This window comes from Anoplophora glabripennis, unplaced genomic scaffold (assembly GCF_000390285.2).
Source record: "Anoplophora glabripennis isolate ALB-LARVAE unplaced genomic scaffold, Agla_2.0 scaffold659, whole genome shotgun sequence".
Classification (NCBI taxonomy): domain Eukaryota; kingdom Metazoa; phylum Arthropoda; class Insecta; order Coleoptera; family Cerambycidae; genus Anoplophora; species Anoplophora glabripennis.
Genome location: NW_019416748.1, coordinates 100410 through 126350, shown reverse-complemented (window position 1 = coordinate 126350; position 25941 = coordinate 100410). Strand labels below are relative to the sequence as shown.

Genomic DNA, 25941 nt, shown 5'->3' with positions numbered 1-25941 from the left:
TTATTAATTAATAAAATTAATTTATGGTTTTAGTTAATAAAATAATTTGACACGACGGATGTTACAACAACTGTTCAAAATTTTGTCCACCGACATGTAAACACATCAACTCCGAGTTGCTACACACGTAAGCTGTTTTTGACACTTCAAAAAGTAATGTAAACACTATCGGAAAATCGTTAATACTAAAATCAGATTTCAGTATTCGGAATCGCCTGGAAAGAGAGAGAGCGCGCACATTGTGTACAGCGCACAACGCGAATGACGCTAGAGACTACAACCCAGCGATGTAAGGGTTGTAAATACTACAAATTCAATAATATTTTTCTCGGAAACTATAAGGATACAAACATTTTTTTACGATATTAACTCCATTTTTCATGATATATTATCTTGTATACTCTATACGGAATTACAAGCACAAAGGGAATCTTTAAAAAATACAGTAGCGTCGAATTTTCGGGGTTTTTAGAGAAAAATACCCCCGGTATATCCGCCACTGATAAATGTATTTATATCCGAAATCAGTGGATTTTTACGTTTAGTCTAAGATTATCCCAAGTTTCATCATAGACCAAGCAAATTAAATTTTTACTCGAAAAAAGTCCTATCCGCTAGATTATTGTAAAATTGTCTAAAGGAACATAATACAAGACATCTCTCGTCTCGTGAGTCAAAAACTTTTATTAGCTAACTTTTCTATTTAAACAAATAAGTGAGGAAACAGTTTTTTCACTTTGCAGGGAAAACCATCAGTTTTAGCGAAAAGTGACTCTCATACAGCTTATAGGGAGTAAAATTATCTACAAAATGAGACTGGTTAAATTAAAATCGGTTAATAAACAAAAATGTTATTGCAAAAAGACAAGAAAAGTGCCCATTTTTTAATTTGTTTATAACTATCGCATTTATTGTTAAAATTTTATAAAACCCATGACAAGTTGAGGGTTTTGTCATACTTTAAAAGTGTGCCAAAAGTGGGCGCTGTAGGTGCAATAGTTTTCGCACAATTCTATTTGTTTATAGCGGAGGCTCCAAAAGTTATGAACTTTAAGTCTCTGTACAGACGTTATTTTCAATCAAACATGATTCTGAAAGCGTCATTGTAATCTTAAAGACGCAATTAAGCGACCTATTAAAAAAGATCACCGTTTTTTTGATATTGACATTCTCAAATTGTGCATTTAAAAACCGTGCGTTTTTCGCTTATAAACAATTTGAATAACATTGTTGCTATTAATGCTATCTCACCGAAAATAGATGCAATGGATAGCTGGCACAAAAATACAGTTTTAAAATAAAAAAGTACCCTCTACAACCAACAGGAGCCAAGATAAGAATTTTTTTAAAAAAAATCGTAGCGCAATTGTTTATAAATATTAAGACTTGAATTGAAAATAAAGTTTACGACGTAAACTACGATTTCTCGTGAATTGCATTGAAAAATGTGGAAAATTAACGACTCACGAGCCCTTTAAAGAGAAGGTACTCGCTAAGTAAACTGTCCGGCGGCCGGCGGCGTGGTGGTGGGGGAAGTGCGCGCTGTAAATTTTGCAATAACTCGGCTTGTATTCATCGCAGAAACTTATTTTTTTTTAAACTGAGGTAGGTCGACGAAAAAATAACAATGGGCATATTTACGAATTCGTAGAATAGCCCTGAACCCCAGAAAAATGCATCTTTTATACTTAATTTTTTTTAACTTACAAAAATGTCACAAAAATTATTGTTAAACGAAATATTAATTAAAATTTCAATTTCGGAATTATTTTACTATCATTAAATAAATAAATGAAGCTATCGTTTATTAAAAGTTATTTTTTTACAAATTAAGGCAAAGTAAACTTGTTTTTTCAATATTTTGTTAGATATTTAATTGCGATTTAAAAGTAAAATTAAAGTGAAAATTCATAAATTATTTTTTTAAAATACCTAGAAAAGTTAGCTAATAAAAGTTTTGACTGACGAGATGAGAGGTGTCTTGTATTATGTTGCTTTGGACAATTTTACAATAATCTAGCGGATAGGACTTCGAGTTTCTCTTTTATTTTCGCTAATTTTCCCATGTACAGCAATCCGCAACATTAGAATATCGTATTTAATTTTCTCTCTCTTTTTTTTCTCTCTAATTTCAACAGACATTTTCCACTTTTGTGAAAATTAACAGTCACATAAAGTCTCTTCAGCTATGTAAGCATTACTTATTACATCCGTTCACGCGTTCACTCACATGGATTATTAACTAAACTGCCTTTATGTACACATCTCACAAAGGCTCTCACTGATAAAATACAACTGCATATTGCGGAAATTTATAAGATGGACGCTTTGATATACACTTGATATATTCAATAACCGAATAAGAAAAATTTAAGTGGATGGAAAAGGAATTAATGTTGCAACTGGGATTGTTGAATAAAATATCTGAAAAATAATGTAATAATTCATGCAGTCAGTGTTTTATGGACACATTGAATTCCTTGGGTTCGGGTGAAATTTTGTAGAAGGAAAACAATAACGTTAAAGGAAAATTAAAAGAGATTCTTCAATTTAATTGACATAACGGCTAATAAAGGGGGCACTAATGACCTTGGTGTGTACATGCCTTAAGTTTTCTCGAAGAATTCATTATTTAGACAACATGTTTATACAAGTTTACACGTTTTTCACCCGCATCCTCGTCCATCACGCCAAACTTGCCCAAGAAAAACCGCCGCAAAGAGCTCTTCCCCGCAAAACTAAATTTCCCATCGCGCCAGTCACCGCCGTGTAGTTAGTCGAGTATTTAGCGAGCATGACGAACGACAGTAAATAATGGTTAGGAGGGGAAGAGGCAAAACAACTAGACAGCAACCGAATTTGGGGGCCCTAAATACCTGCCTCGAAAAGTTAGTGCCGTCCCGAATAACTGAGGAGATAATTTCACGGCTTAGTAATTACCTTTTCGAGCACTGTTTACGGATTTGGGAGGTTTTTACTACCGGAATTGTTTGAGCAAAAACCGAGAGCCCGGCAAACGATCGCGATTTATTGTTTTCTATAAGCCCCGGGATTAGAATAAGCCACAAGCGCCTGCCGGTGTTAATGAAGGACGTCGGTAAGGATTTAGATTTTTACCCCTTCCCATTTTTGGGGTGGATTAATAATTTATATCTGAATATGAATGTAAAAGTTGAGGCTAGCAAAAAGTAAAGAGGTTGGNTTTCGCTAAAATTGATGGTTTTCCCTGCAAAGTGAAAAAACTGTTTTCCTCACTTATTTGTTTAAATAGAAAAGTTAGCTAATAAAAGTTTTTGACTCACGAGACGAGAGATGTCTTGTATTATGTTCCTTTAGACAATTTTACAATAATCTAGCGCATAGGACTTTTTTCGAGTTTCTCTTTTATTTTCGCTAATTTTCCTGGTGTATCATTATGCACTTGTACTTTGAGAACTATCGATCTGCGGACCCATGACTATAAAACCTTTTTTATTTTAAATCACTCAAAGAATCGCCCCTTAATGTTTGTCGACGTGCTGAATAACTAACGCACTATATAATTTTCCAGAAACCGATTAAAACTTATTTTTAATTTATTACTTAAATTAGTTTTCTTAATACCCATGAACGGAGACGTTAAATTTTCTATAAAATTTGTCCCCCGCGCCACAATTTAAAAATCTCAATGCTTATGAAACAAACTCCACACTGCATTTTCCTCTAAAGTTATTACTGTTAATTTCGTCTGTTCCGCCTCACAGACTAGCACAATTCCACGTAGGACGCAGTGAAACAGCTCTAATATGAGAGCAGCAATAGACTAGACGATTGCCGGAGGTAATACACCTAGACGCGACCGTAATCCGGAAGCAGAAATAGGAAAACCGAGCAAAAACAATCATAATGAAAACCATATCGTGGCCGACGTAAAGTTACCAAACCTCTTAATAAGAAAACTGGAGATCCCGCGAAAATTACTGAAAAAAAACCCTAAACGCAAAAAAGCGTCTTCTCCAGTCTTTGTAACGTGCTCCCGACCTCTAATTTATGAATTTCAGCTGAATCAGAGCACCTTTTTAATCATGGGGCGATTCTTGCTGCTCGTAAGCTTGTAATATCTCGGAGATTTATGGTATCTTAAAGGTGACTTTGTGTCTGGGTAACGACTGCAGCAAACGTTAAGCTAAGAACGTTATTAAAGTCCCATTTCATTTTTTGCACAATAATGTGCCCCTGAACTCAGGTCGTTGGGTAATATTAAATGTTTTCGGTGTTTAAGTTGAAGACAAAAAAAGAAATGTTTAAGAAATATTCGCAGATTTAATTAACGTATGATGGAACTTTAAAAAGTAATAACAAGGAACATCAATTATTGAAAATCTGAGGAAGGAAGTTTTGACATACACCAGTGGATGGATACTACTCGTATGACTCAGATCTATGACTGGAAACATCCATCAGCTTAATCATTTCTCTTCTATCTATCCAGAACCAGAAGAATCACTATCAGAAAAAGGGTAGATTGTAAATATTTCCAGTGGGCACATGGATACACCATCTTTTCCACTGCCACTATCCGTAGATCTAATCTAATGAGCTTTATATCTATAATAGCAGCTCCTTCAAATGACCTACAGCTTTTCTTTTCTAAACATTTGGATACCCCATATGTTTCCAGTGCGATAATTTGTGATTTTGTTGTGGATTGCAAAGATTCTCTTTTAACTTTTCTCTTCTAAGAATATTTTACAACTATGACAGAGGTTCTTTCACGTAGTTTCCAGTTTTTCCCTTTCAAACAGTAGGTTACGCATTGTTTCTAGGTCTTGACACTCGCTACATATCAGCCAGTATTACTCATCCTCCAGATCAATATTGCTCAGATGTTTCATAAATCTACAATGTTCAATTGGCAGTTCTACTGTTATCGATGGCCTTTTTACTAACTTCTTGATTTGTTTCTGTCCAGGTACTTCTTGCTGCCATTTTTGAATATTGCCCTTCAACCTTTCCTGCATGAGTATATTACTAATACAGTTATAGAAATGATTATGCATCTGTAAAGCTGTAGATCAGAAAAAAAACTATTGCAGTAAATTATACAAAATAATTATTATTCCAGCTGGTACCACAATGATCGCTTGTGATCCTAATTACATACATAGTTTTGGTGGAAATTAAGACTGAGACCCTTAAAAATTTAAATTTGCATATTTGCACTGACATTTTTTATTTCATTTCATTTCATATCATTTATAAATAGTAAGTCAATTAATTCATTGTTTCATTTACAGCGATCGAATTGTTTATATTTATATGGTCGAACACTATACCTAAGTGTCAAAGTAGCATCTCTGTATTTACTTATTGTTCAATTAGTGATTATGCATTGTGATTCAATAATATAAGTAATTTAGATAATGAAAATTTTCTCTCTGATATAAAGAATCCAAGAAAAAAATGTATTTTCTATGGAATTTTAAAATGCGTTTTGTCAATTAAGAAAAACGTCAATATTAGTATGTACTTACTTCGTATTGCATTTTTGAGATGAAGAATCAGAGCTCAAGAGATAAAAATAGTTCACTATATAAAATGTCACAAAATTTTTGGTCAAAGATAAAAAAAAGTTGGTTACTTGCAAAAGTAATAGTATATATGATTATTGAATTAACTGGAGTCTATAGTGGACAGACATTTGACGAAAGCTCCGTTTTCCGAATTATATTACAAAAACCAAAGCTTATACAAGATTTGGAATATCTCGAGAATGAATATGATGGAACTTGTTAGTTAATATCAATATCATCAACTTTTTTGTATAAAAATAAAAAATGTATGTTGGAATCAATATCTTCTCTAGAATGTGAAAAGCACTGACCACTTTTATTAATCTAGTACACCCTGGAAAATATACCAAGTACTGCTTTCGAATTCATTTGCTTCATTTTTGGCAGGTTCTGACGATGATTTGTCCACAGTGAAATGACACAGACTTTGGAAAGCTCAATGTTCTATTCCTCGCATAAGGGAAAACAAATGCTGGCAACATGTATGTTCAGATACAATCAGAAAACCAATTTAAATAGTTTAATACAAACAAAATATCAAGAGTTTCTTTTATAGTCCTAGTAATAGAATAAACTGCCTATGGTTCAAAACTGTTGTGGAGGGCTTTTACCGGAAGGTATCCTTTCTTTAAAAAAATGTCTACTTTGAACAGGTGTGCAGCTGCTACTCTATTTAAAGATTAAGACGCTGGCGTTGCTCTTAATTTTATAATGTCTTTGTAGTTCTAAGGATGGTTTGGATGGTTAAATCTTTAGGAATGATAACGAAACTGAAGGAAAAATGCGTTCCTGACAAAACGCACAAGCAAGAACATTTCTTCTGCATTTGCTAATAGTGAAAATGTATGTAGTGTACTAAAAAATAGGCAATTATGTATTTATTATATTATCCGTTTTTTCTTAAAAGAATAATACTGGTATGCTTCAACTTCAAGGGAAACCCTTCTCATCAATACATCGTCCAGTTTCTAGGCCCTTAACTTTCCCTGATTGTCGTGTCCCATTAAATATTTCTGCTCCGACTCCCCATTTGCATGGCGCGTGTTATTTGGTCACTTTGTTATATTCTCCTGTGGTCAGCGTTCCCGCTGAGCAAATAAAATGGATTTCGTGGAAGTTTATAACAACTCCGCAGCCTGACAACTTCCACAGCCACGATCAAAAACAGGAAACAACCCTCATCGCCTGCATACGATAATAATCAAGTAGCCATTGATCGGCCGGGAGGACCGTTTGGCTTCCCGGGAAATTCGGAGGGCTTTGTTGGCGATCGCTCGGATATTTTTGCCTAATCGGGCGAATTTGGGCGCTTTGTGCTTTCACAAAGAAATGGTTAAGTTGAAAAAACATGCTGAAATTTACTGTTACTGAGGTTTTATAATTCGAGAATAATTCATAGAATTTGATTTCGCATCACAAACATAACATCTCAATAATACGAAATTGGCCGCATTTTTTCGTAGCACTCGATCCTCCTTAAAATTATTATTCTACTTGTAAATTTTGGACAGGTGCATATATTTGTTTTTATATTATTTTTTGTTTTTTTATATTTTTCATACATTACTTCTTATTTAATTGTAAACTTTGTTCTATAATTAGTATAGTATTTTACAGTTGGACAAATAATTTGTATAAATAAATAAATAAATACAGGGTGACCAAATGAAAACGAAACAGAGCAATTTTCAGGAACTGCGTCAAGATTGTAGAAAAACGCTTAGACCCGTCAATTTTAAACTAAAGGGGGGCATTCTTTGCTGGTATTTTTGACTCCGCCACTTTCACCCCCAAGCAAGGGTAAGCATCACCCCAAAATATTTAAATAGCATGGAATTATAAAATTTAAAGTCTGTTGTAAAGAAAATTGTAAGAGCTTTCAAAAGAAATATTACTCAACCCCCCAATGCCATTTAAATATTTTATAATCTAAAATCGACGGGTCTGAAAATGGCTCTGTTTCGTTTTCATTTGGCCACCCCGTATATAAATATATAAATAAATAAATAAAATGAGACGTCTGTTAAATGGTTAAATGTAAAAGAATAAAGAATATTGATTATAAGGACCATACATGAAAATTAGGTATCACTTGTTTCTGTCAAGGATTAAAGTCGCTCCAAAGCATCAAGCAAGCACCTTATCGCCGCAATTTTTCAGCGTCGCGTCAAATACCTGTTGCGTTTATTCATGCCGTACAAATAATCTTCCAAGAGCCATTGTTAGCACTCCGCCAGAGTAACCTGCAAGAGCTTTGAAGTGAGGCGGACGGGAAGTTAGTTGTTCCTTAAGTGAAACACCTCTGTAGCGTTTCCAAGCCATACATCAAATTAGGAGCACGTTGTAAACCTCTCCTGTGAAATTGAAGTGTAGGGCGACTGCGGCTTTTCACGGCTGAAAAACTTATTTATAGGTCCTGCCACAAACGGGCATAATGATTGTCTTGTTCAACGCGGCTAGGTGTGTATTAGTGTCGTTATTTTCTACCGCGTCTAGACTTATTGCTGCAGTTTGTCAAAGATAGTTTAAAGAATGCAAAGATTATTACAAAATTTCTGTAATTCCTTCCATGCCGTTATTTAATAAATACCTATGATGTTTATATTGAAATATTGAAATATTATTCTCTTCAAATCAAACATGTTCGTTCGACTTTATAAATTTTTTTATATATTTCACATAAGGCATAAAGAAAATTCAAATTCGTTCTAATACGTGTCTACATTATCTTTAATATTGTAACAAAAGCCAAGACGCGTGGTCATTTATTAGTTCTTGGAACGGATGGGCCAAAAAGTAAAATATTTCAGTCAACACTAATTATCGAAATTTAAGGGCTCTCAAGTAGGTTTAGCGTCGTCCTTCGGAGAAATTTAGCAATATTTTTTAACAAGTTCACTTAGACTGTCAATGTCATGTATTAAGCATCTGGTAAAGAGAAAAATCGATATTTCAAATAACTCGCGAAATGCATTCCAAAGAACGTAGAAATTCCAAGAATAAGTTGTTAGGAGGTGTTAGAAAAATAATAATAGATCAAATAGCTGGTTTTTAAGCGGATTTTCCATGCTATAAGAACAGATTAAATGAGATTGACTAATTCGTCCCGTATTGCTACACGGAGTCACTAGAAGAAGACTAGGGTTACTTGTAAGTTCAGTTAGTCACAGAATTATTTATATAAATGTAAGTCCAGTCAATTAGGTAATTATTAACATGACATAGTTATGCCAAAGCGTCTCGATATTCAGGTTCCCGCCACTAATATAAGAACAGAAACTTCTGGGCCCAAGAAATGGGCGTGTCGAAGCGAGGTGTTGAATTCAGGAGAGATCCGAAAAATAGGCAGTTTTTCCGTAGGTTCCACATTGAGCAGTCGACTTAGTTTTAAAGTGTCTGGGTTAATTTAATAATGGACAAAGTCATTCCAAATTTTGCTATGAATCGCGCATTTCCTGAATATAAGTACGCTGTCGCGAGTCAATAAATTAATTAATAATGTTGTTCGAGCCCGTTATGTCGTTATTTTTCTGGAAGTTTAGGTGTTTCTTTCTTGTTCTTCCAACTTAAGTTCACCCTATACAACCAACCACTGGATTACCTTGTTCATGAGCGACAGAGATACGGTAAGTGTCTGGTATTCATTCTCTGAACGCCCAACATTTCTCATTTCTTCATAAGAAGTGGATCTTATTTGTGGAAGGGCGAAATGGGCGGTGACTATTAGACGCCTTCATTATAGCCATCTTTCTCTATCGCACGGATTTCTATGACTTTCTTTATCGCTCTCACGTAACGACCGATGAACCATGGGGACTTTCCGACCCTATATCTACAACAGTTTTTTTATAAACCTAATTACCTGTTCATTGTAGTTCTCTATGTAAGATATGATTAAAACGTTGCTTTTAATGAAAACACGAAGACAGGTGCTGCATCTTGTTTATCATTAATGTAGCTTTCCTAGACAAAAATAAAGAACTCAACGTCCTTATTTAGCTATGAAAATTTCCATTTTATCATAGTCTCCATTTGCTACATATCGAAATATTAAATTTCATTAAGAGGGCTCTATAGCAAATAGGCCACCAACAATACATTTTTATAGATTTTATTACACAGTTTGTCTAAATAAGAATTAGTGCACAAATAACTTTCCCCATTTTCACGCAGATTTTCTATAAAATGGTACTTTTTGGTGTAAAGAAGTATCTCCCATATAAGAGAATTCAAAAACGTCATTTTTAACGCAAATTCGCCGTCACCGCCCTTGACGCCAATTAACGATCCGCATCGCCCCTAGACAAAAATAAACGACCCAACACATTTAGCGTGCTCTCACGAACGACAGCCCTGTTTGCATTCTGATATGATAATTATTAATTAAGAAAGCTTTATCCGTTCTCGAGCATCCGATGGACCATCGCAGTACCTGCCAGTTTCCACTAATCCACCAGTAATTACATCCCCATCAAACAACACGGTATCGATCCGGGTGTCATACACCGAGAGATAACGGAGCGTCTCCGTCCGAAATTATGTTTGTACAAATACAGTAGGTACAATACAAGCAGAAGGGTAGAAATAGTCGGGGGGCATGGGTTTGGAATTACATTAATATTAATTCTTCAGAATAACCGTGACTAGTAGAATTTCCCATTTCTGATACTAGTTTTACAATATCACCGTTAGATGTCAGCATCTGTATCTCACCGATAGTAGTTTAGCGGTAGCTAATTAGAAGGTGAAACTAGATCTGATCATTCATAAATCGACTCATCATTTTAAGAATTTGGACCGTGGTGTGAAAATAATATGCTCGCCAACTGGCTCAATTTTGTCCTATCTGCGCATGACGTCACCTGAGACCAACTCAAGTATCAGATTTGTGGTATATTCATACCACAATAACTATTATATTAAAAGAGACATTTTAAGTTCACGTAAAACGTGTAATTTCCACACTTATGTAAGTTATGAATCGTCTTCAAAAAGTCAATTTGAAGTATATAGTCTAAACGTAAACATAACCTTAAGTATTATGTCAAGTTTGAAGTTTGAAAAAGCTTTACTTGTTTTGCGTAGTAAATTGAATGATTTTGAGAGGTTCAGGCTGCAAAAGCTTCGAGTTATGAGAAAAACGACAGAAAGCTGCATTTTCATGCCCAGTCTTGCTCTCAAATGACGTCACAACCGCGTAGGTATTATTTTCACATCACTGTTCGGACCGAATTCTTGGAGTATCCTTAGCCATACAGGAACTAAGGGGATGTCTTTTTCTGTAAATTATTGGGAACGCCACGGTATGAGTGTCAAAGCCATATATTCTGCTGAAGTTGACTATACGAGTATATTTTAGCTTAGAACATTAATAGATGACTGTTCTGTTGTAGTTTAATACTGTTAATTTAAAATTAGTAATACTAATAAATTTATACGACAGCTGTGTTTTATTCAAATGAGATCACAGTTAAACCTATTGTCTAATAAACCATCTAACTTAACTTATTAAACCATCTAACAAATTAAGAAGTATTAAACACAATTTTTTTAATATTATAAATTTCATACTATTACAAAACACATTAAAATGAATTAGAGACTTACCATATCTTATCGCAATAATTTTTATGAATCTAAATTATATGTTCAATTAAGTAACATCTGATTAAATAATAAAAATATAATCTGTATGTAATCGCGTTACATTTTGCACCACCATAAAACATGTATTAGAAATTTCGCGCTAATTTATAACTTTATCTCACTTTAATATGGATTGATAATGAAACAGTAAATATATCTTCAACAGTAGCGCTACCTATCAATGTTTTTATGCATTAACTACGCGAACAAATTAAGGTGCCTATTAGATGGTGCTGTAACTTATGCCTTAAAATTTGAATCCATAGAGTGAAATTATTGAGTAGGTACATTTTCACTCAATATTGGGCATTGGGCATTTTACTCGTTTGTGATTATATCTAAATTAGAACTGAGTACTTTCACTCAAATATAGGTAGGTACTTCTTAAATAAATTCGCACGTAGACTCATATTTGGTGTACTTGTACCTAAATCAGAGTAAATGTCCTCATTACTGAGTGATCCCATCCTTTTTCATATCCAGATGCATCGTTTTTGTCTGTTCGCATCGTCCCATTAGGCTCGTGACGTGGCGTGGTGGATGGAAGTATGGCGTATGGTGTGCTGTGGAGTTGGACAAATGTCGGTTTATCTGGTTAATTCAGTGAAAATTGTATTTAAATGCACTCAATTAATTAAATTAATTAATTAATTAAAAACCAAGTCTGAGTAAAAAATGAAATAATAGTTAAATTCTGTACGAGACTTTGCCACCAAGCCATCCGTGTAGTAAATAAGATGGTTTGAAGAACTCGAGTAATGAAGGAGGGTGTACAAGGGGTCTAATAAGGCCTAAGTGCCGTGGTGGAAGACAATTCCACCACCCCTCCGACATACATACATACATACATACATACATACATACATACATACATACATACATACATACATACATACATACATACATACATACATACATACATACATACATACATACATACAATAGTTAAATTTAAATCATTGGTTTTATACAGGGTGAGTCATTAATAATGGTACACAGCTTAATGGCAGATTGTTAACGTCAAAATATAACGATTGAGTGTTAAAATTGAAAAAATATTTTATTTTATTATCTATATTTTAAGTATGTATGGACCGGTTGTTTTGAATTTGTTGAAATTTGTAATTTTACGTTTTTTGTGGTGGCAAATACGAATATGCAAATAGTGTTGGGGTCACGTTTAGGGGCCGTTAGTTGTACTGTCCTGTCAATGTAAAAATATGTCTAATTTATATATTTTACAATTTTGAATTTTTTGTTTAGAAATTGTTGAACTAAAGGTATACTTGTTACAAATCTATAAAGTCAACTGTTTTCGAGATACAGACATTTTAAGTTTTTGAGATTCGACGGGAATTAAATTAGAAAATTATTTTTTCCAAAGTAGTAGGCATGGACATAATAAATTGACAGCTGTCACTACAGTACCATATTGTTTTCTACTTAATTTGATTAAGAAGTAGTTTTTTCCTTGTCGTTATTTTTTAGAGAAGAGAATATCTTAATAAAAGGCTAAGAAAGTGCATTGAAGTTGCTGGTAGTTAATAATTTGTTAAGATATGCATAATAAAATCTTTAATTGTTGTAATGTTTGTCTTAATTCTTAATTCAGGCTTGGTATCTTAAGACCTGCTGATTTTCTAATTTAATTCCCGCCGAATCTCAAAAACTTAAAATGTCTGTATCTCGAAAACAGTTGACTTTATCGATTTGTAACAAGTATACCTTTAATTCAACAATTTCTAAACAAAAAATTCAAAATTGTAAAATATATAAGTTAGACATATTTTTACATTGACAGGACAGTACAACTTAACTTAAGACGTCTGTAACTCGAAAACGGTTTAGTTTATCGATTTGTAACTAGTACACCTTTTTTATTTAGAATTGAACGTAGTTCGATAATTTGTAGTTAAAAAATTGAAAATTGTAAAATGCAAAATGTTAGACAGATTTCTACATTGGACAGTATAACTAGCGCCCCCTAGACGTGACCCCAACACTGTTTGCATATTCGTATTTGCCTCCTCAAAAAAAGGTAAAACTACAAATTTTCAAAACAATCGTCCATACATACTTAAAATATAGATAAAAAAGGAAAATATTTTTTCAACTTTAACACCCTGTAGAACGAAAAGGAGCAATAATTGATTGAGGCATATTTGGCTCAATCACTATATTTCGAGGTTAACAATATGCCATTAAGCTGTGTACCATTATTAATGACTCACCCTGTATACTCACAATAGAGTCAAAAGTCACATTGATAATTAGCAGTAACTGGACGTACTAATAGAGTGAAAATTTCACTCAAACGGGTGGGGACAGAAACTGATACATTATTGAGTAAAATTGAGTGAAATTTGAGTGAAATTTTTTTACAGTGTAATGAACCTTACCTGTTTTCTTGAAACCAGTAGCTACTTTCGCATGTCCTTAACCCTACTCAAGCATACCATTTCATTAAATGGTAGTCAATCTACATCATTAGAATCATATCATTTTCCCTAAAAAGGAAAACGCCGTTAATTTGAAATTCATGTTCATTACAATCATAACAAAAAAATCATAAATGTCTTATGATAATCAAGCATAACTATACCAACGATAAAACTAAGATCTGCCAGCGAATAGTAGAATTTTTCTCACAATCAGTGTAAGTGTCTGGACATGTAAAGGAGCTTTTTTTAAGGGAAACACAGTCCAGTATTGATCCAAAATACCACACCAGAAATATCTATAAATCTTCCCTTCAGCGGGAACGGTTACACCTGAGGGTTTATTGAAAAATTTAATTTACGCAGTTTAAAATTGCGTTTGTCCATATGCCCCCTGACTATAACGGTTAACCTCAGCGCTAGAGAAGCTGTTTACCCTCTCTGGTTATTACGTCCGGTCCTCGCCACCTTATTAAATGTTCTCCGGATATTATCCCTCGGCGTTTCCAATCGGAAAATGATCAAAGACGTCGTTCGCCGCGTCTTCTAGCCTTATCGGCGAATTTTACACCGCTCCGCTCGTTCTGTCAAACGTTTATTGACTGTTACGGATATTAACAATACATATTTAGCAGCCGGCAGAGACGGGAAGTCGACGGTCTTGGAATATTATTTGTTCGAGTGTCTAGGAATATTTTTAGACCCATAAACACAAACAGTGTAGGGTAATGGTGGAAGCAACCGCTCGTCGTGTTTGATCCTCCCACACAGGACGATAGAATTGCAATAAAACTACTTTGTGAGGACAAAATTAAAGACCTTTAATCTTAATTTAATCGTACGTGTAGGTGATGTGATGTTGACTGTTTCCTTTTTTGTTACAGACAGAGGATGAAGGCAACCACGGAAACGATGACACCCGCTGCTTCATCCTGTCCACACTAGCTTCCCAGGGACGATCCAAGGTTCAGTGCGTCCTGTGCGAGGAGCAGTTGCTTGTTTTCGACAGGTATCCTTTGGTGGATGGTACATTCTTTCTCAGTCCAAGGCAGCATGCAAAAAGTTGCATTGAGGTAAGAGGATTAACTATGTAGTCTTCTATGAACTTGATGTAGTGTACTGCAATAAGAATTATTTAAATAGTGTGGAATGTTGAGCTAGATACGTATTTCTTCTTCAGTTTTTTAATTAGAAGAATTTCAAAAAAGTCTGATATCTGTTGGAGCTCAATTTGAGATAACAGAATGTAAATAGGTAAGTGCGAAAAAATTGAGGTGATTCATCGTTGAAAATTAATGGGGTTCCTTCATGTAAGAGAAATATATCTACCCTCTCTCTGCAAGTTATGGTTGTTCAAAGGAAAAAAATAGTTCTTACCTTAGGCTTCAAGTAATGAGAAAGGTATACATATGAAATTGTATACATTTTACCTACTGTTGAAAATACTTTTACTGGATAATTTTTTGGTCTTCCCATACGGTTGCAAGGGGTAGAAATAACCACCCCTACAAACAATTCCTTGCATAACTTTCTATTTTTTCTTAAACTTAATATTTATTGAGTAAAGGAAACCATATATCCCTGATCTGCATATAAATATTAAAATGAAAATTTGGTTCTAGGCGGTTGTCTGAAAGTTGTTCACAATTCCAAATATTATTACTGTTACGTTAAGTGTTTATTTGACATGCAAAACTATACTAATAACCTATAACATTTCGTAGATAGCCACTTATAAAAGTACCAATAGCAACTTATAAAAGTACGTCGAATTTGCGCTGATATTCTCAACGCAATACTCCTCATCACACTTTGTTTACGGACCTTCACATAGAATCAAATTGAAACTTTCAGGAAAAAAACTTACGATTGTTTGGCCATCGCGAAACTAAAGTTGCTGCTTTGTCACAAACAGTACTGAATTTTATTCACGAAGAACCAGCCACTAGCTCTAGAAAAATTGTGTTGCAGTTTTGCAGTCAATCATATGACGGAATGTGCCACCTTACAAAAGGAACTTTTATATCCTTTCCACATAAGTATTGCCTTTCTCATTGGATTCTCAAAAAAAAAACAACAAAATTCTGAGTTTTCGGCGCAGATCTTGTTTACAGAGGATCGATAATTATCTTCTATCGTCATCAACCACATACCTAAGCAAAATTAATCACCAGCAACAGTTTTCTCTGAAAGTGTAGATTGGAACTTTTGGAGAACTTGATTTCTGCTATTTACAGTGACATATACTTACTTTCTCGAAGAAGTACAACCAGAATTTCATGCAAATGAATCTCTAGGTGTCAACGTTGTTTTATGACGATGAAGCTTCTGCTCATTTTAGTGAAAAAGCATGAAAAAACAAGCGAGGGGCGAAGCATAATCAAATCGTTGCAGAGACCGTGGTGGATCTCAGTTTGGCCTCCTCGATCACCTGATTTAAATCTTTTATTTTTGTATACAGTTATTTAAAAACTCTAGTGTAAAGGGTACCTATGCAAGGTATTAGAGAAATGAGGAACCGCATTATTGATTATTGTGCGGGATTCAAAATCATCCATCAATTTTTAACCGACTGACGCACGGAATCTTATGTACTAGTGGAAGTAGTAATTTCCAACATTTATTATGATGTTTTGTGGTTTGTCGTTTACAATTAAATGAGACTTCTTTAAATTTATTTTCGGTCATTTTAAGTACTTACTTTTATTGTAATAAAAACTCTGCTACACCTATTTTATTTTTTGTTTAAATATTACATTTACGAAACAACAGAAGAGATCAAATTTGTTTCAAATAAATATAGTTAAAATTGATTTTTACTAATACTACTTAAATAGGAGTTTACTTCTATCTTTTGTAACCAAAGAAGATCGAAAATTTATCCAGTAAATTCCTGTTCGATGGTAAGAAAAGTGTATGTAATTTAATTTTTGTAACTTTTTCCATCTTTAAGGAAAAAAATTTTTGACGTTGAAGGGTCATAAATTCACAGGAAGGGGACGGAGAAATTTGTTTAATATTAAAAACCCTCCTGAATTTTCAACGAGGAATCATGTCTTTAATTTTTGCGCACTTATTTATATACACCCTGTATGTTGTAATATGTTTTAATCTGAATTTTTTCGTAAGTAATTCTTCTTTTGTGATATAAATTATACCCAAAGAAACTAAGAAAAATATTGTTCCACCCACAATGTTCTTTCACCAAACCCATTGCCGACCCAGAAACAATATGACTCAGCGTCATTCGTACCAATTTTACCCAACAAAGACGCACCCGCTCTTCTTTCTTTTAAAAGATGCATGGAATTGCCAAATTTCCACATCGGTAATGTGGGCCTGCATTTTTCTTTCAGGTGAAAGTGGAAGGACGCACCCAATTTCTCACAGTGGTCTGCATGGGCTGCCTAGAAGGCGTGAGCGGTCGCGCCATCGTGTGCCGCTTCTGCAATCAGAGGTGGGACGGATCGTCCCTTGTTTTGGGCACCATGTACTCCTACGATATATTTGCAGCCATGCCGTGTTGCACCGAAAGAATTAAAGTAAGTTTCAACAGTAAATTTGAATTATTTATTGTATAGTTGTGCATGTAGGACACTAAAAAGAATTAATTTAATTTAATTTAAATTTAAGTGTCCCTTGAGTGTCTTTTACATTAATAAGGCACTAATATAGTACAAAATTTTATCCACGACCAACAAAACGGCATCAAAAAGATTGACACCCAAATAAAATGGGTGTTTAAAAAAATCACTCAAGGGGTGCCCTGGTAACTGGGTATTTTGTCACCTGTGTACCCAATCATCAGAAAATCTAAAACTACGCCACAAATTTATTTATTTATTTAAGTTACACCACCTGACAGTTAAACCAATTAATAGGTGGGAGAAATAGCTAATAAAAATAGATGGATTAACAAAATCAGATATCAATAAAGTAAAAAAGTAAAAAAAAACAGTTAACAATAAAATAAACATCTTTATCCATTTTTATTATGTGAGACTAATAAATTTACTAATAAATATTTTAGTATTCATCTTTGAAAAATAAAAGAAAAGTTCAATGAGGAAATTCAGTAAGCGACTTAAATTTAATTTTTTATTTATTTATTTAAGTACAGATTTATTTACCCCGACAATTTAAATGTGAATTATGGAATGGAAAGATTACAAATTTTAAAATAAAAATAAAATATAAAAATTGATGTCAGTATACAATAGAAAAAGAACAAATACATATTACATACATACACAAACAAATATAATCTAAAAAAGTGATGGTTTTAATGTGTCTAATTGTGGAGCGAAATACAGGATGTTAATGATACACTCTGTCAAATTTTGACGATGGATTCTGTTGAAATTTACTAAATATATATTGTCGAAACTTGACTTAATTAATTATAATGCCAACAAAAAAATTGTTTTCCATTTTATTCCAGAAACGAAAGTTATATTGGTTATAATTATTGTAATCATTTTTAAAATAAGCATAGATATAATTAGATTAAACAAAAATAACTTTAAAACTACTCATCCCACAAAAAACTATATAGGGATTTCTTGTTACAAACAGAATTTGAATTTTTGAAGTCGGAGTAAAAAAATCGTTAGTGTGTCTATGTTAATTTTTTAGAGAGGCTACTATCCTTCAGAAAATTAAAAACTATACTTATAAAAAATTTAATTATTTTTCTGTAACAAATAATATTGGAAATATTTTCTATTTGTTTAGGTTAAAAAATTAATAACTGAGAAATAGTTGGATTTTTCAAATTAAAAGACGTATATTTTTTAGAAATAGCAACTACCTATAATTAAATTAAAATTCAATTTCCAAACTATTTAGTGGCGTCGAAATTCAAGAGTTGTTAATGACGGTGTTCCCCAAATCTCCGCTACTGGTCGACAGATTTTGTGTATCAACTCAGCAAATCAGTCCATAATTAGTTGTTATTAATCCAAGTTTTATAAATCTATGCCAAGCATCTTAAAACATATTTTAAAATATGTTATATTTTTTATTTTAATTTGCATTGTCCTGTAAATCTAAAATTAAGCATTTCCGGACATATGTTTATAGGAACTTTTATTATTGATTTATACATCCTACATTCAGGAAAAAAATAGGAAAATTTAATATAACGTAATTGTTAAATAGATTTAAAAAATCTTTTAAACTTAGGATTTACGACCACTAGTATTATATAACTTATAAAACCACAGTATTTTATAAATACAACAAACTTGTCTATTATTGGCTTTATAATAATAAATAAATTCGAAACAGTAAAATTAAAACAAGATAATATCTTGAATGTGGATAAATTGATTTAAAACCAAATTATCTTATTTTTCGATATTTGGAATAAATTTTTTAACCAAAAATAACGAATGTTGCATTCCAATATCTCAGTCTGCGTATGACTTTTAGTAAAAGTCTATATGACTGACAACACTTTTGATTTTTTATAAGAGTTATAATCAGATCTATATGTATACTGGGTGTAACGTAAAGGTTGGGAATAAATGAAACTGTGGATTTTTTGGTTTAAAAAATAAATTTTTCTCATATGATGTTATGCTCTACGTGTTTTATTTTCCAAGCTACAGGGCGCTAAAAAGTTTCAAAAAATTTAGTTTTTCTCCAATAACTTTTGAAATTTTAGCATGAGCTTAATTTGATAATCCCCTAGTAACAAGAAAAAGATTGACTTTGTAAGTTACTCAGTGGCGTGCGTACGGATTGTTCCGTAATGTTTTTAGTGCAAAATTGTGGTACGTCACTGGTAAAAAAATTTTTTTAAATATTTTTTTATAATCAACTTTTTATGTGAAACAAAATTACCTTCTTGCGTTTTATTTGTAGCTCGTGTAATTTTTCCGTAAATAAAACTTTTGTAAATACACCACTTATTTTTCCCACTGCTAACATTGGAAAATAAAAATAACAAAAACATTATGAAGTGTGCTTTGACTCAGCCACTGAACATGGTCAATTAGGCATGGAAAAGGGACTTTTACATTGAAAATGATTTTAAAATACAAAATTTTTTGAAATTTTTTAGCGCCCTGAAGATTTGAAAACAAAACCCATAGAGCATAACTTTATATGACAAATATTTATTTTTCTAAATAAAAGATCAACCGTTTAATTTATTCCCAACCTTTACGTTACACCCTGTATAGAGCATTTTGGAATAAAGTTCACAAGCTGAATACAACATCAGAAAACAAGATTTTTTCAGTGTTCATCGTGCTTTATTTTTGAGAGAACAGCGTCAAAGATTTTTTTTAATAAAATTTTAGCCATATCTTTTCCAAGAACAATGTAATATATTCCAGTGTAGTACAAGTTCGCGAGGGTGCTAAATACATATGTATCTGTTATTAGTTTTCGACGATCTTTCCGAGTAACATTTTATGTTTTTTTTACGGTGTATATAAAATTGAAGTAAAGCTTGTTCGTTTCCGGACTCCCTGTGTATTAAATAATAGAAGCTGATTAATTTTGAAGCAGTCAATTGAGCTTTTTTCTTCAAAGATCTGCTATTTCAACAAGAGTACCTATCTTTTTTTATGTACAATGAAATTTTACATTTTAGGATATGATACATGTCACATGAATCTCCTATAACCTATAACACTGTTGTATTTTACACCCTCAAAAACTTACCTGTACCAAATTTCAATGCATTACATTGTTTTTTTTTAGAAGATATTCTGAAATAAAAAAAAACATCTTAGGCGTCATGTATTTCGAAAACAAAAGTTCTTGTCCATAACAAAATAAGTTATTTTTTTGATGTTCCAACTACCCCTGAATTTATGATGCCTCTTGTCAAAACGTAATAATTGTACTTCAATAAGAATCCATACAAATTCATGCATTTATGATATTAATGAACAAAACGACTCTTTGTTGCAGTGCAACTCATGCTACAAGCCCGTTCTACACCCCGCCCAGCGGCTGAACTTCTTCAGCGACTACAGCCACATGGTCCCGTGTCCACACTGCCGCACCCTGGACACGCACTTCGTCAAGCCCCTCGGCTTCTGCTACACGCGTCAGCTGTCGCGGGCGCTGCAGATGTGGCCATAGCCCGCGGCCCCCCGAGCCGTCGCCAAGGCTCCGCCCACGCCACCCACCCCGCCCGATCCGAACCCGCTCGACCTGGACCTGGGGCTGCTGTGGCGCGAACTGGCGGGCCTCCGTCTGGACGAGTTCTGCCGGCTGCAGTTGACGCGCGCCCGGTAGACCTGCCACCTTAGTTTTCTTTGTTATGTTGTTGCATTTTATATCACATTTATTTCGGGGGCGGTTTTGCGCGCGCCACTGGCGACGGCGCGCGTCGCGGGACCGCGCCCTTGATATCTGTTCTATATAAAAAACCGTTATGTTATTAGTTTATTATATGTTTGTTAGTTTCTAGTGAATTTATTCAACTTAAGTCTTTTATAAAAAGTGAATGACAATTGTGATTATATCGTTATCTTTAAGTTTAACTCGAATTCAGACGCAAAAGCAGGTCTTGTCAAGGTCACCGGCGACATCAGCGGACACCTTTGCGCTGGGGTGTTTTCGTGCAGGCAATACGTCACTTCTATACGACAGACAAAACGTCATAACAGGTATAAAAGGTCACCTATTATTATTTGATTGTAGATGAAATCTCTTTAGGAACAAAATAGTAAATACAAACATAAATATTTTTCTGCGTTTGTTATGATGTTATTACAAAAAACAATTGAATATTGCTTGAAAGAAATATTATCCAAACTTATGACTTTTTAAATGGGACACTTCATATATTTTTATGTATTCTGTCAGAACGTGTTCTCAGGATTACGGCGAAAAAGATTTAATGGATCTAACTCTAATAGTATTGGAGATATGATCAAAAGAATATATCTTTTGCACTTTTTCCATGTCAAATTCAACCGTTTGTAAACCAAATCGATTTTTCGGGGGTTAAATTCCTTCTGGTGGAACTAGAAATTGAAGAGTTTGGAAAAAATCGGAAAAATTAGAATTAGAAACCTTTCAACCAATTCTTATACCCTCAAATGCCATTAATTCACATATGTAGCATATAAGCCATTAACAACATTGTTACTTCCATGCTCATATGACACCAAAAATAGATGAAACAGTCGTCGGTTACCCGATCTATGACATACTGATGGGAACTAATAAGTTCGAAACCGGTCATCATCCTAACTACTAGACATTACGAGTAGAATTCAATTCTGGCTTGTTTCCCTCAATATCATCAGTTTAAAAATCTGTTTTTTCGTTTTCTTCTAAACCAAAAAATCGGAAAGATTGGAAGTAATGAAAGAAACTCCGAATAAAACCCCTTGAAGAAGTATTTGTTAAAACAGTTTTCAAGATATTTTTTAATCTCAAGGAGTATGAAAATGGCACATTTTGATAAAATTTATATACTCGAGGTCTGGATGCCTTCAAATCTCAAATTAGAAGACTCTGACACATACTTACAAAAGCTAAATATGTCTTGTTTAAAACAACAGAAATAAATAAAATTCGAATTCATCATTTTTGAGTAAATAAAGGAAAGAAATAAAATATAAGTTCTCGATAACAATAAAAAAAACATTTAAAATATTTTTTAACCAAATTTCAACATAAAAGTAATCTAAAAAACCGATCTCGGAGAAGAACATTTTTCAAATTGACTTAAAAATCTTCAAATTCCGTGTCTGCTTTTTATTTTAGAGCAACAAGCTCTTCATCATTATGAACATATACAGGGTGATTCAAAAAACCGCTGACAGACTCCTAGGGTAGATAATACATAAAAAATGAAGACGAAAAGTTTTAATAAACATGGAGTCGCAAATGCCTCATTACCGAGATACAGGGCGTCAAAGTTTCAGTAAAATTAAACATTGTCTGCAATAATTCCAAAATGCCTGAACATTTCTATTTCAAATTTGCTATGCGTAGTTAGCACCTTAAGACCAATGTTTGATGTACTGCTCAAAATTTTATGAGCAGCAGTGTCGTAGAGACGGGGTCAACGTGAGCCTTTTTTAAAAATATTTTCTGCGCCACTGCTAATTTTGTCAAAAGGGCACTGTTTTGGTGTAAAGTGTTCAATTGTCTATCGAATTGGTCTTGCAAAATTTGGATTAAAGCAACCATTTTTAAGTGAACCACCTTTGTAGAAAATTTGTAAATCCAATTTTATTTTCATTCATTTTAGTTTCGCATAGTAGGCTTGTGCTATTCAAAATAAAATTAAACATCGCCTGTCACTAATGTCAATGTGTACAAGTGAGTTAAGTAAACTAGATTATAAGCTTCTTTTTGTCATTTTTACGCTTTAATTTTACGGAAACTTTGGCGCCCTGTATCTCGTTAAGGAGGCATTTGCGACCCTATGTTTATTAAGACTTTTCATCTTAATTTTTCATGTATTACTTACCCTAGAAGTCTGTCAGCGGTTTTTTGAATCACCCTGTATATATTTTTTAATTTTCATAGGTTTTCCGAGATCCAAATTTTCCGGAATTTTTGAATCTGTGACAACTTTTCACAAAAATATTTGCATGAGATAACTAACCATGTTTTTCCATGTGTTATTCAACACTCCTCAAATCGTTGCTATCTTTATCAACAAGCTATTCTTCAGGTTACGTTTGGTGACATTATTTGACTGATACTTTTTCACGTATGGCAACGGTATGTTTATCTTTTTCATAAGGGAAATGAATTTTGGATCATTTTTAAAAATATAATTCCATGCTCCCAATATGGTGAATTTGATTTACAAACCAATGAATTTGACTTGCAAGAGGTTAAATTTGACTTGAAAATGAGTATATTTGATATGTAAAAATTGGTATACTTTTTGTTATATCTCCCATACTATTGAAGACACACCAATTAAACCTCATATCCCTGAAATTCTCGGAAAGGATTTTAGCAGAATATGTAAACCTTAATACAATATTGTTTTTTAATGTTTCAATTGTTTATTAGTTTTTTTTTTTAAGTTTAACCATAAAGAATTCAGAAAAACTTCTGCAGCTTTTGTATTTAATACTTTTTTCTTCAAGAAATAACCGAAATAACCCTACAGTAACAACAATAACAGTACACCCTGTAATACGAGTTTTATAATATCTGTCGTACCACACTACGAAAGATTTTTTCGCACGAAAAACCTTGTTGCAAAGGTGTCCACTGAAGAAAAAATAAGCAATCTTACGGTGGCTCGCACCACCCTAAAAATAAAATGAAGGTATGCGACAACCGCGTACTCCCCTATGTACGTTCTGGGTCACCGTGCAACCCTGTTTTGTGAGTCTTCTAGGTAGATTTTTTAATGTTAGAACTGCACCTGTGTTGGTTTTTTACGGATCTTAACGATCGCTTACTTAATAATTGTAAGTAACAATATAGTAATAATGGATAACATAAATTGCTGTGTCCCAATAATTAGTGATAGGTGTGAGAGGCGCTCCGTATGCCGAGTAGACGGGCGCGTGTGTGTGTGCGTGAAAGAGTTTGCCAGTCTGTCTGTCTGTTCTGTCGTTATCGATGTCGTTGTGATGGGTTCAGGGACGGTCGGTCTCCCTGCTGTAACATGGATGCGGCTCAGTCAAAATATGAACAATCAGTGCGCCGGCCAAGCGAAAATGTCGCGATATATCGCGAGAGGTCGTCATAGCAAAATCCATCACTCCCCACAGCTACGCCTATGAATTAAAATTATTTGCACATGTTTGCACTAACAATGGCAAGATATTTTGTAAAGATAAGATTTTAATGGCATACAGAACTCAAAATATTAACCAAGAACAATTATTTTTCATTTTTTTTTCGAGACGATGAAACTGATTCTTAAAGTGACTGCGATAAAAAAATAATAAAGAAACATGTATAAATCGTACTTTTGTGTAAGGGTGGGTTATTATGATATTTTTATTATCTTAGAACAACCAGAAGGACTTGTGTTTGTTTCCAAAAAGATGTATTCGTTACATATGTATAGCTAGAATCGATCGTTTTCCAGAAAGCTGCACAAAAACGAACAATATCAGCTACTCTTGGATAGATTTTAATAGATTTTCTCCAGCTAGTTATAAAATTCGTCTTGTATAACCGAGTGGCAAAGATATCTTTCTTTACTCTTGATAGCCTATAGTCCAGTCGGCAAAGTCTGAAAAGTTACTGTTGGTGACATTTCCTTGATAACTTGGAAATAACTTCACAGGAATACTTTAAATGATGAGTACAATAACAGGCTAATTTGCTGACAAAGTATTTTATCAGGAAAAAAAGTTATTAACAATTTAATTGTGAAAAAAACCTTTTTTAATAGTTTTCTTTAAATAACTCAGCGGGATGACTTTGTACGAAAAAATGCTTGGGACATGATTTTGTTCGTAATAAAGTTAGCTACAAAATGGCGGTGGTCCGATTACGAAATTTGCAATAACAAAGCCGTGAGATTGAAAAAACTGTATAAAACGTAATTTTTTTAAAGTTGCTGTAAAATGTCAATTATAAACAAAAAGTGATAAAACTTTCGAAAACTATAGTTCAATATATATACCTACAATAATGACGCTAAAGCCGAAGATCAGGAGAGCAAAACTTTTTGTTCTATAAAGTTTTATACATCCATCGGCATCTGAAACTCGAAACTTTGCCAAATTTGTTTGAGGATTTGCTAACACTTGAAATTTGGTATACACATAGTGTAAATACGCAGAAACCAAAAGAAATTTGCAAGATTCAATTATCTTCATTTTTGCAGCATTGGTAAGGTTTTATACGTCACCCTAGTTTTATACGTCACCATTTTTTTTAATTTTGGAAAAATATATATGTATATTTATAAAATATTCCATCACGGTAGATTAACTAGCACAATTACCTACAATTAAAAATAATAATAATTTTCATCGTTTAGATCCTAAGCTACTTAACATTTTGCGCCTGTTAGTCGTAGTCGTACATTAATCAACATATCAACATAAAACAAAATCGTACGTGTGGGGTAAACCTTTAACTTTTCATTCTCGAGCGCGAGCTCCGTTCTTCGGCGCTTGTATACTATTAGAAATATGCAACAGTAAATTTAAACAATTGTTTACTTACAGTTAAAGGTTTACCCCACACGTACGTTTTTGTTTTATGTTGATATGTTGAATAATGTACGAGTATGGCTAACAGGCGCAAAATGTTAAGTAGCTTAGGATCTAAACGATGAAAATATATATTTTTTTCGTTTAGATCCTAAGCTACTTAACATTTTGCGCCTGTTAGCC

General features: G+C 33.5%; 1 protein-coding gene across 1 annotated transcript; it reads left to right on the top strand.

Moving 5' to 3' along the window:
- The first annotated feature begins 9160 nt into the window (after nt 1-9160).
- Nucleotides 9161-22231, top strand: LOC108912555 (headcase protein). Its single transcript, XM_018717808.1, has 4 exons — nt 9161-9178; nt 14521-14709; nt 16993-17178; nt 20564-22231. The coding sequence occupies exons 1-4, from the start codon at nt 9161-9163 to the stop codon at nt 20735-20737; spliced, it is 567 nt and encodes a 188-aa protein (XP_018573324.1). The 3' UTR covers nt 20738-22231.
- Nucleotides 22232-25941: the final 3710 nt, after the last annotated feature.

Coding starts and splice junctions, on each gene's coding strand:
- LOC108912555 (XM_018717808.1), top strand. Junction 14,710..16,992: donor ATGCAAAAAGTTGCATTGAG/GTAAGAGGATTA, acceptor TTTTTCTTTCAG/GTGAAAGTGGAAGGACGCAC. Junction 17,179..20,563: donor GTTGCACCGAAAGAATTAAA/GTAAGTTTCAAC, acceptor TCTTTGTTGCAG/TGCAACTCATGCTACAAGCC.